The sequence below is a fragment of the Haplochromis burtoni genome, unplaced genomic scaffold (genome assembly GCF_018398535.1).
Source record: "Haplochromis burtoni strain Fernald_Lab_line unplaced genomic scaffold, NCSU_Asbu1 Contig_98, whole genome shotgun sequence".
NCBI classification, from domain to species: domain Eukaryota; kingdom Metazoa; phylum Chordata; class Actinopteri; order Cichliformes; family Cichlidae; genus Haplochromis; species Haplochromis burtoni.
The window spans coordinates 1,541,609-1,557,133 of record NW_024582459.1 but is presented as its reverse complement, the minus strand read 5'-3'; the positions used below and the strand labels follow the sequence as shown (position 1 = coordinate 1,557,133).

At 42.9% G+C, this 15,525-nt stretch overlaps 1 protein-coding gene across 14 annotated transcripts in view; it reads left to right on the top strand.

The window, feature by feature from the left end:
- Positions 1 to 396: 396 nt before the first annotated feature.
- Positions 397 to 15,525, top strand: part of wnk1b (WNK lysine deficient protein kinase 1b) — a 90,767-nt gene continuing 75,638 nt past the window's right edge. For 11 of the 14 annotated variants that reach the window (XM_042222958.1, XM_042222959.1, XM_014335152.2 and 8 more), the window contains exons 1-2: positions 398 to 1,029; positions 4,001 to 5,620. In XM_042222958.1, the coding sequence (XP_042078892.1) occupies positions 4,691 to 5,620 (930 nt within the window). In that variant the 5' untranslated portion in view covers positions 398 to 1,029; positions 4,001 to 4,690. Of the gene's footprint in view, positions 1,030 to 4,000; positions 5,621 to 15,525 lie in introns of all 14 variants that reach the window. The other 3 variants (XM_005927218.2, XM_005927225.3, XM_005927224.3) reach the window with 3 other exon arrangements.

The window sequence follows — 15,525 nt, the reverse complement described above, 5'->3', positions numbered from 1 at the left end:
AAATGAAAAAAAGTCAAATCAATCTCGGATCCATTTCTCCCTACATTACAAAATAATTAACACGTGTTTCTTATTTCTAATGACTGAATAATACATCCTACTTTATATGATAGCTTTTCTATTAGAATGGCACTGAGAGCTTGAGAGCTTACAGTACTATTGCTGAAGCTGCTCCAGTAGATCCACGAAGGGGCACAGCTGGATCTCCATCACTTCAACATATATGCTTCAAGTACCATCAAGAAAACAGACTCTGGTGGGGGCTGCATTGCATGAGTTTGTACTCAACAACAGCCCTTTCACGACTGAACACGCTTGCAGGAGGGATATAGGAAGTTTGTGAATTTATGAGGAGTAATGTATTTTATTTTGAAAAGCGGCCTTATACAGCTCCAGCATCCTCGCTCGCAGCAGTGAATTGATGCGGCTGTGCTGCGTGAAAGCCCAGCAGTTGCTTTGACGAGTCATCGCTGGAGAAGATCCCAGAGCAGACGGATCCGCTGTCTGATGGCTTGAAAACGGGGAATCACTGTGGACCGCAGCGGATTTATAGCATCGTACGAGCCCGGAGGAGCGACGCGGAGGCGGCACGAGCGGACCGGGTGCCGACACGGGTCGGGATACATTACCTTTAAGTGAGGCTGTTATCGTTTTTTTTGTTTTTGGAAGCCTTACACAGACAACACGGAGAGAAAAGTAGTACCACAGCCTCCGCGACAGCAGCGGGCGAACTTGTCATCTCTGTCCTGTGGGAGGTGTCTGTCTGTCGGCTTGGGGCTCTCTGCACGCACCGCTCGTCTCGTCACTGATTGGACCTTTTTAATTTGAGGGATATTTGTTGTGTTTTGTACAAATCGCTCTTATTTAGTGTTTTCCCTCAACCAACTGTGGCTTTAATGTGACGCACCACACTGACACTTGTGCTGTGTGTAGAGCAGACCCTCTGCAGAGGAGTAAAAGGCTCCCTAATCAAGTTTTTCCCCCCTTCACATTTCTGCGGCAACAGCACAGACCACACCGATGTCATAGGTAATGCTTCGCCTTTGTTTTTGCATCGCAATGCTTTCTGCAGAGTCGTTGCTCGCGTCTTTGTTTTTGCCTGTAGACAAACTTGTCGACACAGCCTCGTTTTCTGGAGTTCCTCAACAGGCAGCAGTGAAGCCGTCACTGCACGGGGTTGCTCTGCAGCTTTAATTAAGCTCACTGCATTTCCACTCTGCTCAGTGGCAAGGCTTCTCACGAGTGCAGCACTGCTGTTGTCATACATCATACCACAGCAATATAAAGACCACTGAGCGAAAGCCGGCCAAGGTTTATTTGCTCATGTGCACACATCAGGCTTTTATGATCCGCTCGTAACGGCTGGAGTTCATTTACTGATGATGTGATAACAAAGCCTTTATGTATCAATAATAATGTTGGTGCTTCTACCTGTTTTAATGCTGCCCTTATCATTCTACTTGAAAAATAAGTTTAGATCATAGAGTTTTGCTTAGGCAAGTGGTATCAAACATGTGGCTCGTGGACCAGGAATCAGTCCGTTTTAGGGCCCATGGATGTCTTAGCCACGATATGCCATGTTTTCTCAACAAGCTGACACTCATTTAATAAGAAGAAGTAATAATCTTTCTTGTTGCGCCTTCTTTGAGGCATTTTTTTTAACCTGAGCTTGTAATTTCAAAGTTAAAAAGAAATCTTCTTCCTATTAGACCAGATTTGCTTATATTGTATATAAATTAACATTGTATACATACTTTACACATTTTTTTTTTTTAGCAGTGGTGCAATAGAAACACAAATATAATAGCATCGGGTTATTAAAGGGACACTTCAAATTGGTACTTGGGGGACACCAGTGATGCAGTAATCCACAGTACTTATTGCAAACACTGAAGTTTAAGTCTGACTGTATTGACCTTTTTCTGACTGTTAAGAGTCTTTATTTATGCCTCACTGCTTCCGTCAGCTGTTATGAAATCACAGCAGTGATCTATAGACACACCTGCAGTGACTCCATCGTGTAGTGGTTACACATTCAGTCCCCAGTCCAGTCTTGGGAGGAGACACAAATTCCTTTGGGGTTGTATCAGGAAGGGCATCTGTTGTAACATAGCTGATAGGAGCTTCTTGACAACTTCATGTTTGTTTTTTCCTACCAGCAGTAATTCATATTTTGAGTTAATTGTCACAACAGTATCAGTGCAGCCATCGTTTCAGACAGCTGTCCAACAGAGGTGCTACACTTTCAAAGATCGTTTCATTCGCTCCCAGACTGGAACCTAACTCGTCTGAGGAAAGGGCTTCTCTTAGGGCAGAATGTGTGTAAGGCTTAATAATCTGTGGTATTATTTCATGGAAATTTAAACATTTGCTTAAAGATTTGTGTCGTTATGCATGTAATGGAGCACCAAACATAGGTGTACGGTGCAGATTTCAATATTAGAAAGGGTTCAAATAAGCAGTAAGGTCATAGCTTTCAGGTGCATCCGTACTATAACCTTCTCAGTGGTTGTCTTTTAACCGTTTCCCTAAATTGAGATGATAAAAAATAGTTTCTGGGACTAAATGAAACACAAATGGGGCTTAAAAATGTCTTCTGAAGAATAGCGCATATGTAAATTTAATGACCACAAACTGGGACCATCCTCTGCGTTCTTCTTTGCACATCAGTGTCAAACTTGTGAAAACTTGCTTTGGTTTGTTTTGAAGCTTGAATACGTTTACAGTGAATTGTTTCTAACATCACACATGAAAGCAGCTGCTCGTTCTCTGAGCCGGTGCCACTGTGATCACCGAGTAGAAGGCGTCTGTAGGACGTTACGCGAGCCGACTTGCAAGTTCTGAACGTAGTACTTAGTTATTACATTTCCTCTAACACAAAATGCATAGTAATATATTGTGCACTGTCCTCAGATATGCATTTCTGTGAAGTAGTTCTGTCTGTGTCACTCTGAGTGCCCCTCATCTCTCATGTTAATCTGCTGAATTGCTACAGAGCAGTCTAACCTCGGGGTCAGTCTGGCTGTGCTGACTTGGGCTAAATTTGGAACATGGAGCAATTAGGCACAGTCTCTGCTACATCACTAACTATGGAGGGGCAGCTGGGAGGGAGAGACTGGTGTGGGATGCAGATCTCCATCTGGTTAACATGCTTAAATTAGAGATTTAAAAAAAAATTGTGCTGAGCTCAACCAAAGGCAAATTTATTTCACTGAAAAAATATCAAACCAAAGCCTGACCGAGTGTTTTAAAAGTCTTTTCTGAACTAATGACTCCTGACAGTGGGTGAAGTACCGTGAACATTCACTCACCAGTTCAAACCCAGTTCTTTATTCGCTCTCATTTTATTAACCAGGCGGTTCATAACAAGAACAATAATAAAAATAAGTGACTCATCTTTACTTTCTTGCCTGGGAATAATACAGATTACAGTGTGCCCAAGCCTACGGCACCATTTGGCTGCCTTGTTTCCTCTTCTGACGTTGTCAGTCCAGTCTAGTACGCCCATCGCTTGTCATCTGTTGACTTGGTCTTTGGGACCTGAGGTGTCGCTGTTAGATATCTGGCCCACAGTTTCCATAGAGCACAGAGTGTGGGTGACCTTGGAAACAAAAGATGAGCTTCGATGGCTTGTGTCAGACATGATGAATTAAAGGGTGTGCAAAGGTCTACTATAAGTTAAATGATGATAATTTTAGTCGCGCAAAGTTGCTACACGGATGAGGATTTTTTGGACTCCTGTCTGAGTCAGAGAATAAAAAGATATCCAGATAGAAATCAGCTGGATAGTCCCAGTTTAAGAAAGGAGAAAAAAAAAAAGCCAAGGTTTTGAAATTGCTTTCAAATTCCTGCAATAAAATGCAATAAAAAAAATATCTGACGGCTTGTGTGTTCTTATCAGCTACTTTGGCAGGCAGCCAGGTATGTTGAATTCTGACATGTATACTCATACCTATAAATAAAACGGTTTCACTTCATAGTTTTCTCTTTTTATTTCCAGGGACAAGGACAGAAGCAGACCAAGCTGGGCCAGGCTAGGCCAGGCCTAGGCCTACCTAGCCATCAATCTGGCCTTACAGTAGAGGCCAGCAACCTCTCTTGGAAGTCTTTTGTTCAGGCAGCTGAGGAGGCTTCAGCCTGGTCTTACAGAGACATCCCCAGACCTAAAAATCCAACTTTGGAGTCCAGGCATCTTCTGTCATCTTTTAAGAGGCCATACTGGTCGAATAGATCTCCAGTCATTCCATGTTGCGGTCATCCCAGTCTGGTTGTTGGCAGCAGGATGGAGTTACGTGTTGATTTGACGGTTATCGTCTCACTGCAGTGCTTGCACCCCTCCTCTGTTGACTGCCTTTCATCCCTTCCCTCCCCAGTTTTTAAGAGAAAGCCCCTTCCACTCACCTGGGGCTTCCCTGAGCCCTCCACGAAAGGGCCTTGTAGAAACTGTGGGTTGTTAATTTAAAACATTGCAAAGAGGAAAACAAAAAAAAATCCAAAAGACATCAAGGATTGCTGCATTCAGTCGATTTTGTTTTTTGTTCTATTGCACATTAACTTTCCTTTTCTTGCAGTTTGATTAATGAACTAGGAGGTTGAGATCTGCGCTCAGAGTTTACAGGAATAAGTTACATAAAAGTCTTTACATAAAGATTTGCTCTTTTACAGTTTGAGCTTTTTTTTTTTTGAAAGAATGTCTGAAGAAAATAGCAGCAGCAAAGCAGTGAAATTCATTGCTCCTCTTGCCCCCGTTTCTTCTCCGTCCCCCTGCCCATCACCCCAGACCCCCCACAAGAATGTGAACGGCTCTGCCAGTTCAGACACGCATGTCGTGGAGAAGCTTCTTGGAGAGCCGGAGGTCCAACGTCGGCGCCACACAATGGATAGAGACTCTAAAACGGCCGAGCACCGTTTCTTCCGCCGGAGTGTCATTTGTGACTCGAATGCCACAGCTTTGGATCTGCCCAGCAAAGCAGCTGTGTTACTCACATCACCCCCAGACTGTGAAGGGACTCCCATCATCTTCTCTCCGCAGCTTTTAAACCTTGGAGGACAGGATTATGAAGGTGAGGAGTCCCAAAGAGGTTCCTATCTGCAGAGCAGTACCCTTCAGCCTTCATTTGGGCATGGTGGGGCAGTCGAAGAGGGGGATCTACAAAATGCCGAGGGAGATTTGGATGTGTGCACGATTGCTGTTCCTACCAGTAGCAGTGTTGAACATAGTGCAGATGGGGCAGTAACAGAGCCCAGCTCGACAGTATTGGATGTTACCAATAAAACAGTAGCCAAACAGCCTGACATCGTATTGCGTCCCAGAGGGCTTCAGGAACAGGTGGCCAAAGATGGAAAAGCAGTAGGAAATGTGTATGAGGGAAGCATCAGTAGTCCAACCGAGGAGAAAGACAGGGAGACGGAGGAGGAGAAGGGGCTCGCGAAAGCACGGGCAGAGCAGAGGGAACGGGAGCAAGAGGACATAGAGGAGGCTGAAACAAAAGCTGTAGGGACTTCACCAGATGGACGCTTCCTGAAGTTTGACATTGAGATCGGGAGAGGGTCTTTTAAGACTGTCTACAAGGGTTTGGACACTGAGACAACAGTGGAAGTGGCATGGTGTGAGCTACAGGTAAGGTTACGCTGTTAAAACTGTGCTGTCATTTCCTGTTTATTTGCCAAAGTCTCAAAAAGTTGCCATCCAGGTGCTGAATTTTACCCTTTCTATTTGTGCCTCTTGCTTATTACCTTGACAGGAAGATATAGTCTTCCTGTTTAGGCAGAGACTTTCTGTGTAATTGTGCACGAAAGGAGATCAGTCTGACTGGGACTGATGTACCAGTGCGGATTAAATGGGAACTGTTTACAACAAAATCCATCAGAGGTCCGTGTGCTATTTAAGGCAGCGACTGTGACTTTGGTAAATGGACATTTGCTGTGAGTTTGAGCGCACATTTTCTGCTTGTGTGGTTTTTAGTTTAAGTTTCACTGCATGTGGATCTGAGTGTTGAGGTACGCTGTTATCACAGTGGTCATAGTATTTGTAGCCCAAGCAGCAGAAGACGTAATGAAGATCCTCCAGTAATTGTTTTCATGAATAATGGATTCTAACTGTAAGTCATTCGTTAAAAATCCACTGCTTCTTGGACTGATTTAATGCAGCACGAGCTGTCACTCAAGGGACTGCACTGCTTGAAATTATTTAGCTGACTGGTTATAAAAAATTTTATAGTGCTGGCCTGGACATTTAGCACCTCCTTAGGCCAAAGTTGTATTGTTCTAAAGCTATTGTCTCTCATCAGCTGCAACTCTGACTTCTGTAGACATCACCTGTCGGAGGTGCACATGAGAACGCAAATGTCCCACCTACTGTAGTCAGATCAGAGATCTGCCGGTTTTTAAACCGGCGGTTCAACCCTTTGGTCCTCCAGGTTGGATGTCCAAGTATCCTTGGACAAGATGCTGAACCCCAAGTTGCCCCGGATGCATCCTTTGGATTGTAACTGCATGAACACAGAGCGCATTGCTAGGGTCTGCGATTAGAACTACTAGAAGTATTCTGCTTGGCAACGGATCTGTCTAAATAGAGGCAGGAAGAAACACTTTGCACTAGGGAGATAACAGTTTAAAGATTAAAATCTCTGTATTGACTAGGTGGGACATATACGTTCTCATGTGCACCTCTGACTGTGGATTTCTACAGAACGTAGGATATAAAATAAGTGTTTAAAAGCACTTGTATGTCTCTTGTGTATGAATGAGGATTGTAGTAAGAATTGAGTAGAAATGCACTATATAAGTACCAGTTCATTTACCATTTTAAGACATCACAGTTATATAGTTTTATATTATTAGATATATTAAGATATACCAGTGCAGTAACCTGGACAATCTTCCAAAGTTCATGTGTGAAAATGGCTTAAAATGTTATTCAGTGTTTACTGGGGCACTGCATCACAGATGGAACAAAGTGTCAAGCTGGAGCTCAGGCTCTTCGTTTTCTCTCACTCATGCATGTGTATTTTCATTATACGTGTGTCGTGGGTCTCTGGTAGTGACGGTTGACTTTCAGCTGCGAGTGAGCGGATGCTGTGGTGCGTCACATCACCACCACCGCATGTATAAATGAAAGCGGAAGAGGATACTAAGCAATATAGGCCAAAATGCAAGTGGGGTCGACTTCCTGATGACGGTGTCAAATCAGATAATGACACCTGCATGATATCTGCAGTATCAGAGATGCGGTATCCTGTCTCAACATTTGAAAAGTATTCAAAGTAGACACATAAAACTATTGCATTTTTCCTGCAGTCTGGCCAACTTTTGACAGGATGGATTGCAGCGCACCACAGGATGCTGTTGCTTCATTGTGGTGCACTGATGCAACTTCTTTATTGAGTATTTGTCTGTCACGGGGCGAGGTGTGAACAGGAGACGTGTAGGCAAAAAGTGTATCGGTTGGTGAAAGGTTGTGCAGCATCGAAGGAAAAGGTGAAAGTCTTTCAGCTTTCACTTCTTGTCGATGAGCAGGCAGAGAGATGGAGGTGCGGTGAGCTGTTGGAGATGTAGAACAACAGTCTCGGGCGGTCATATGACGTTTAGCACACTGACTGAGCCGAGGTTTCAGCGGAGGAGGAAAACAGTGACATGGACTCACGTGGAACTGCTTGCTGTGATTAAGCATTTTATACTGTGCCACAAAAACAACTTTTTCGGTTTATAAATGTATATTTCATGTTTTTCTGCAAAGTGTTTGTCATATTTAGACATTTAACACTGATATAAGGCATGGATACTGATTTTTTTTTTTAAAATTTTATAGAACCTTAAAAAGACTGAGGTCACACTGTGCAGTTGAATGTTTTCTCTGCTAAACCGCTGGTGTTTATGTTTCTCAGCATGTGCTTATTTCCTGTGGGAAGCATGTGCTTGTTTTTCTGTCATCTCCATCACAAGATGCTCCTCGAGTCTTCCTGAATCCCAGGAGCTAAAATCAGCTTTGCCTGATGCCCTGCATCTAGGAAACGGCGGTGTGTTTATCGGAAAACAAACGTCTAGCCTTTGTTGAGCTTTTTCTGTCACACATGCTTGTCTTTATCGCCGTCTCTAACTCTACTACTTGTCGAAACGGAGAAACTTGGGGATTCTTGACAGTTCTTTGTGTCTTGGAGGTCTCTGAATTGAGATTGGATTTTTAAAACTATTGCTTGGTTAGTTTGCTAAATGATCAGAATAAACTTGCTGACATTTATGTAATATATATCCTGAATTACTGGAATGCAAAATGTCGTTCATGCATTATATTCCGTGCGTGTGTTATATAAGAGTATTGAAGGACTGTGGTGATTGAGTTATATGCATGCAAAGGCAAGTACTCTTCTACATAAGAGGCTGTAATCTGGTATCACTGTGTGTCTGTGACTGAGCAACTGCTGACATGTGGCAGAAAGGTGGGAGTAGAATTACACGCACACATACACACATGCAGACACACACACACTAGAACCAATCACATTCACTCACTGGGTGGGCATGGCAACTGGAGATCTGTGGGAGTTGGCATCATCTGGAACTTGTCAGTTTTTAGCGTGGAAATATCTCTGTGTGACGTGAGTATGTCCCCCTTGCCATCCGCACCCACTTGTCACTGCAGTATGCATATGTTAGTGCGATGCACGTGTGTGTTTGTGTTTGCTTGCTTAAGAGTTGAAGGTGTGTGTCTTTCAAATTCCTGGCTTTGGATCCCAAAACAAGTTCATATTTGTGTCCAGAGAAATTTGTAGTTACATGGAAGCAGAATGGGAGATGAGAAGGGAGATGAAGCTGGTACTTTGCTTAAGCGTTTGATGAATAGCTAGAGGGGGGTGGAGAGGAAGAAGGTCATCCAGTAGCTAAGGTGCCTTATCAGAGTGTCTGTTGGAAGATGGATGGGAAAGAAGAGGCTCCTGTAGGCGTCCTGGAATGAAAGGAATTCTTGTGATCAGTTTGAACTTGGGTTACTTAAAGCTACAGATCATAATAAGCTCATGTAGTCTTGGTAAGAAAACTAATTGTAAGTTTTGGACTTTGTTTGTATCTCAGTGACTCATGAACTAGACCCGGCAGCTATGACCTAGGAGCGGACGGATTTCTTGCAATTTAATGTTGCACTTAATTTATGCATCACCCGCTATGATGCTGATTGTGAAGGCACAGACAGGACAGAGCGGCTACATATATGCAGCTCTCCACGCAGGAGGAAACGGCAGACGCAGCGAGAGATCATCGAGTTTATTTCCTTCTTAAAGCATGAAGAGAAAGCATCTTATAAATACACCAGCCAGAGAGTCACACTTGACCTTGTTCACTTGAACGCCGACTGTTATTAATGAATATAAGCCATGGCTATCAGCTCGTTAGAAGTTGAACATTTGGCTGTTACTTTTCCCAACCCTACACTTTACAAATTGGTCGTAGGTGTGAATGTGAGCACGACTGGTGGCCCGTGTCTTTGTGTTAGCCCTGTGATAGACTCGCGACCTGTTCAGGACGTACCCCGCCTCTCGTCCTATGGCAACTGGGATAGTTTCCAGCCCCCCGCCCATGACCCAAACTGGATAAGCGGAAGAGAGAGACGGGTTGTATGAGAGACCAGAGGCTGAGGGTGGGAGGAGGGGTACGAGTCAAAGTTCAGCCTGATCTTTCACAAGGGATCTTGAAGAGCCGGTTCAGCATTCGACCACCGAAGCAGTGTACTCTACCAAACTGATAGAGGGGGTTGAGCGCACAGGCGGTTTAAATCGGTTAAAATATTAAACAGAAAGATTGATAGGTGGAGTTGGAGAACTTTTGGAGGGAAGTGGGTTGGAAGACGGGAGTGGGGGAGGGGATGCTAGACGAATGGGGGTCGAGTTTGAGTAAGTGGAAGGTGATTGTGGAGGGACCCCTGTGAGAAGCTGGAGAAACTGAAAACACGGGGGAGGAAGGAGGGGAAATAGTGGGAGAGAAAAGACAAAGGAAATGAAAGGAGAGGATGATCAAGAAGGGGGAGAGGAACATAGAAACGGAGGATGAATTGAAGAGAGAAGAGGGTGTGTGACCTCAGGCTCGGGCACCATAGACTCTCAAAGACCTTCAACAGCACCACAAGGCGGATTAGCCCCCTTCCCACACAGACACACACATGCATGCTTTGGGGCTTTGCAACTGTCCTTTAAAAATGGTTATTCAATCAATGCCTTAAGATAGAGACTAGTTGCTGAGTCCAGGCAGCTTTTGCAGAAATGGAGATTACGCATCAGTTTGTTGACATCTCTCATATCATTATTTTGTATTACAAATTCACGCTTGCATGATTTTTATTAGCAGAACTATCATGACATTGACAAAATGAGGCTAACAACATATGCTTCAAGGTGTCCGATTTTAGCACGGCAGAGCACTATTGTTGACCCATTTTAACCTGGTGTTGGTCTGAAATACTTCCATGTGCAGGTAGAAGGACAGAGCGAAGAGGACATCGGGCATTTAAAAAGTATTATGTCTGCAAAGCAGTTTCACTAACAGTGCGTTCTCCCTATCTTTATGAACATTGCTAGGCTTCACCTACACAAGCAACTGCCAGGATTTGTTTTTTATTAAATGAAAAAAAACCTTGTCCAACAAATATTTTGACCTATTTCAAACTCGAATCAGAAATCCTGATTGGACCGTTTCGAAGGTCACATGATGCTCTCGGAAACTATTCCATGCAAATATTTTCAGTTGGTGATGTATCAGGCAGAGCAAAAGTATTTTACAGCGTGATAAAATATCCTTAGATAACTTCAGGGCGGCAGAGCAGAGGTGTAGCGGTTAGATTTTCCAAAGGTTCATATTTCTCTGACAAAACAGCAAACCGCAGCAGTGTCAAGGCCTTGAGCAGAGGCTGCTTCTCCCTGCTGATTGATTCTGGAGTTACTGTAGTAGTCAGCATTGGACAGACACACATTATAAAGGGATAGAAAGTGTGGGTTCACTTCAAGTGTGTTCTTATAAATGTTTTAAACACCAGCTACGAACTCTTTACACAGTTCCCTTTCCTTATTAGCATTAAAGTAGTGCTTATGTGCCTGTTAGGTTTGGTCTGTGCTCTGCATGAGTTTTTGTGTGCATGCAGTTGGGCTGTACTGGTGTGAGCTCATACTGCCGCATGCTTCTGGGGATTGCTAACTTATTCATTTGGCTAGGCTGCAGATGAACTCGACTGTTTAATTATGGAAACTTGCTGGATGTTTCCTGTGTTTTTGTTGTGATAGATGGATGTCTAAGTTCTTTAAGAGCCACCTTTCTGCAGCACTTTCTGCGTAACAGTCAGGGTGGAAAATCACCACCAGCCTCCCTAAAACCACACCTGTGGTTGCGTGTTTATCAGCCGCTAATGGTCATGATATCACGTCTCATGAATCTCTTATTCTTTACTAAATCTTATTGTAAAACAGGTGCATGTTGCGTTTCCACTTTGGAATCTATAGCAGTCACTGTGATCAAACAAGTTTGTTTTTTGCCTTGTAAACTGCAGGAATGCAGCACATACACGAGAACTTTAGTATCCTGTGTTACAGTAGGTGAAAACCTGACGCACACTTTTACGTAATAGCAACAAAATCAGCTGGAGCAGCAATCTCTCTGACTGAAAAATGTAGTATGAGGACGTGCGTCAAATATCAGTTCTTGGAAAGGCCATTTGAAGCTTGCCCTAAAAGCAAGTCAATTCCCAGACTTCTTTAAAATGCTCAATTCCAGCTATGAAATGAACATATTTATAGCTAGGTACAAGTACTGGGTTTGGTCTTCATAGCTAATTTTCCACTTGAGAACAATATATGTTATATAAATTCTATTTGGATAATTTTATAGCTTGAAATTAAGGGAGTGGCATTTTTGATTAACAGGTGTAGCCGCTGAGGTGACTCACTGAAGTGGACCTATTGTCTGGGGCCTGACCAGTATGACGGCTCTGGATACTGATATTTTGTGATTTAACAGGCCGATTTTTTTTTTTTTTTTTGAGAAATAAAAACATAAACAGACGTCGTCCCGAAACATTTACGTGTTTATGCCATGCTCGACTCTGCCCTGATCAGTTGCTTGTTGTACTTACGTTGTTAAAATATGTGTTTTGCATTCAGGGATTTTGAAGAGTGTCCTCTGGTGGACAAACTGTGCAACAGCAAGACGCATAACATTGCTAAAGGGTGGTTTTCCAGTAACTTCTTTACTTTTTAGATTTTAATGTATTAGTTATTGCAAATGCTGATGCTAATAGGTAATAGTCATAGACAGAAAATGTCTCTTGGCTGATAATATTGGCCCACTGATAAATCGTCAGGCTATATTTTGGCTATGTTTGAGAGTTTACCACCTGCAGTGTTGGTGATTAAACCAAGGACACATTTAGGAGTCTCTGCTTTTTCAAGTAGTAGGTATCTGTCTGTGTGTTGCATTTTTACAGTCTATAAATGCATTCTTTTAACCAAGCTTGCTAGCATCAGCTAAAAAGTTAGCAAATGCTCCCTGGTTCAAATATGGTTGCTTCAAAAAAACAAGATGGCAGCGGCCAAAAATGCTAACTTTGAGGCTTCAGAATACGAGCTCCAGAAATAAAAGGAGGTAAAATTGCAGTGGCCATCTTTTATATACAGTGTTTCAGATATGCAACAGCTCCAAAGCCCAGCCAGCTGGCTTTATAAGGGAAAAAGTTGGAAAAATGCCCAAGCTGATAAAGTTATTTAGCTCTGATGTCAGATAACCTGGGAATGATAGAGGGTGGACATAGAGGAAATTTCACTTTGAATCATTTTGTTACTCATCCTCATTGCATGACTCTGTCTTCCTCTTGCTTTGTTTTTGCCTTGCCTCCATCCATCCCCCGGCGCAGTCATATGTCAGTAACCAGCTGTGAGAGGCAGAGGAAGAGAGGCACAAGCTGGCACTTCCTCATACTGTCTCCATTACCACACACATTAACTTCCGGTTAATGAGCGAGCGTGTACACCAGTTTCACATAATGTAGAGCGGTGCGGTCAGGCTGCGCTGCCTTTCATTAGTATTGATTTCAGTGGAGGGTTGAAGTGTCACTTGGCCTGGATTTCAGGTCATGTTGTGTTATCAGCAAGGAGCGGGGAGTCAGATAGTGCACGCGGAAGGTCACTAAAACAGAGACCTTCCAAGCGTGGGAGTGAAGCATTTTATCACACAAACATAAATCTCACTGGAAAGCTTTAAAGACCCGGATACGTGTGCTAACAGTTTAGTTATGCGAAACAGTCACATTGACTGTGCGCTCAGAATTACTGACCTTTCTCCCTCGCAGTCTGTTTATTTAGAAAAAATGAGAAGCAAGTGTATTAGTGAGCAGACTTTCAGCGTGTGTGTGTGTGTTTTGTGTGTGTGTGTGTGTGTGTGTGTGTGTGTACACAGGGAGACGATGCTCAAGTGTTTGGTAATCTCTTCTAAATAAAGTCATTCTGTAAAATGAAAGGATCTGAGAGCTTTAGCAACTGCTCAAATGGGTGTGTGTCCGTGGTTATGTCACACTGAGTGAAACACAATGCGTGTGTATGTGTGTTTAGTGATTATAGTATGGTTTAATTAGAAGCAGGTTGTATGTATGTGTGTACTGTAGGCTACAAAAGTGTGTGTGTGTGTGTGTGTGTGTGTGTGTGTGTGTGTGTGTGTGTGTGTGTGTGTATTGGGGTTAGTTGGGGACAGAAAATGCATCAGGCAGATGTTAGATGACTTGCACAGTGAGACATGTTTTTCTATTCCCTCTCACACGTTCTTGGTTTTTCCCCCCTTTTAGCCAAGCGTCGTTGCTCTATGATTAGATTGACTCTTTCTTTCTTTTATCTCCAACCACTCCTGCTCATGCTGTCCTAATCCCACTCCTCTCTGCCTGGTATCAATCTTTCCTTCACGTGTCAACCCTTTAACATTGCTTACTCATCCAGCCCATAATTGATCTATGTGTAATCACAAATTTGAAGATGATTTTTTCAAAGACATCTCTCATCTGTTAGATGTTGCAGATAGTCCAAAAAAAAGGGTTTAGCCAAAGTATGTGTGTTTACAGGCCTGTATACACACACACACACACACACACACACACACACACACACACACACACACACACACACACACTGACGAGCGTAAATGCGAGTGTGTGTGCGTCTGATTAGTGAAGAAAAGCGTTTTGGTTTTCCCCTTTCTTATTTATCCTGCCCAGACGGCCCTAACAATGCTGATATTATGCGAACAATCGCTTCCTGCTAAATCCAAAGCTGCGATTGGCTGACAGCTGCAGATCAGAAGCAGAGGATTGGATCACGTTGTTTTGAGCCTCAAGTGATAAATCTGGGATCAGGTGGACAGTTTCTGAAACTAGTCTGGGGACAGAAGGAAAGACAAAAATGTTGCTATTAAACAGGCTGTTTAATAGCAGCATGAATACTAACTTTTATCTAGTCATCTGGTAGAAATTCAGTGTGTGCTTATGAATTAAACAAATCTGTCTTGTTGCCTACAAAATGTCGAGAGTCTCTGGCTGAAATGAAGCCTTTGGCACTTGAATGATAGGGCGTTATCACCACTGGAATAAAGGAAAATAACACTTTAAAAAAAGATTTTACTTCTGGTGATATATGAAGACTATTTGGAATACACGGTCATCAGTCAGTATTAGTAGAATGCACAAAAAGTCATCTCTTGATGCATCTCCATTTCACTTCTTTTCAGTTTTTCATCTACTCACTACATGCATAATTTATTGCATTTGTGTTGATACCAGTGAGTCATTTCTAATGGACTTTTTTCTCATATGAAGCAAGAGCCTGAAGATTTGTGATTTATGATTTCGGCCTATAAGAATAAATAACTTTATTTAAATGCCTCCCGTTGCTTTTTGTATCTACAGTCTCAAGACTGTTTGGATGGATGGATATATATTTGACCTGACATCAGACACCCTTTCTCAGCATGGTATGGTATAGATTAGATTCTGCTGAGCTTTGGTGGACAGCTGTTGGGGAATTCAGTTATAATCAGATAGTTATTACATGATTTATTAAACTATTATTATTATTATTATTAATTTAATCCTCTTATTGAAAAACACAAAGCGATCGACCGTTGGCGACAAGGTTGACTGCCTGCTCAATAGACCTGTACATGCCATAAGAAATTAGTACAGGTGATTGCGTAAGTGTGTGCATCCTGACCTGAGTCTAAAAAAGATCTCGACTCTAAGCTGCCTGTCGTCTGCACCAGCGTAAAGTGACCTGGGATACACATCACCGTGTGTGTGCGTGTGAACCTGTTTGTGTGTGTCTTTGCTTTATATTTGTGTTTAGTCTGCTTTTGCTTTTGTCTGTGCCCTGACAATGCACAGACTGTTCTGCTGCGTGTGCAATGCTCAGTCTGTTTTTGCAGAGGAGCTACTGTTTCTGTCTTTGTGTTCACCTTTTATTTTGTGTGTGTGTGTGTGTGTGTGTGTGTGTGTGTGTGTGTGTGTGTGTGTGT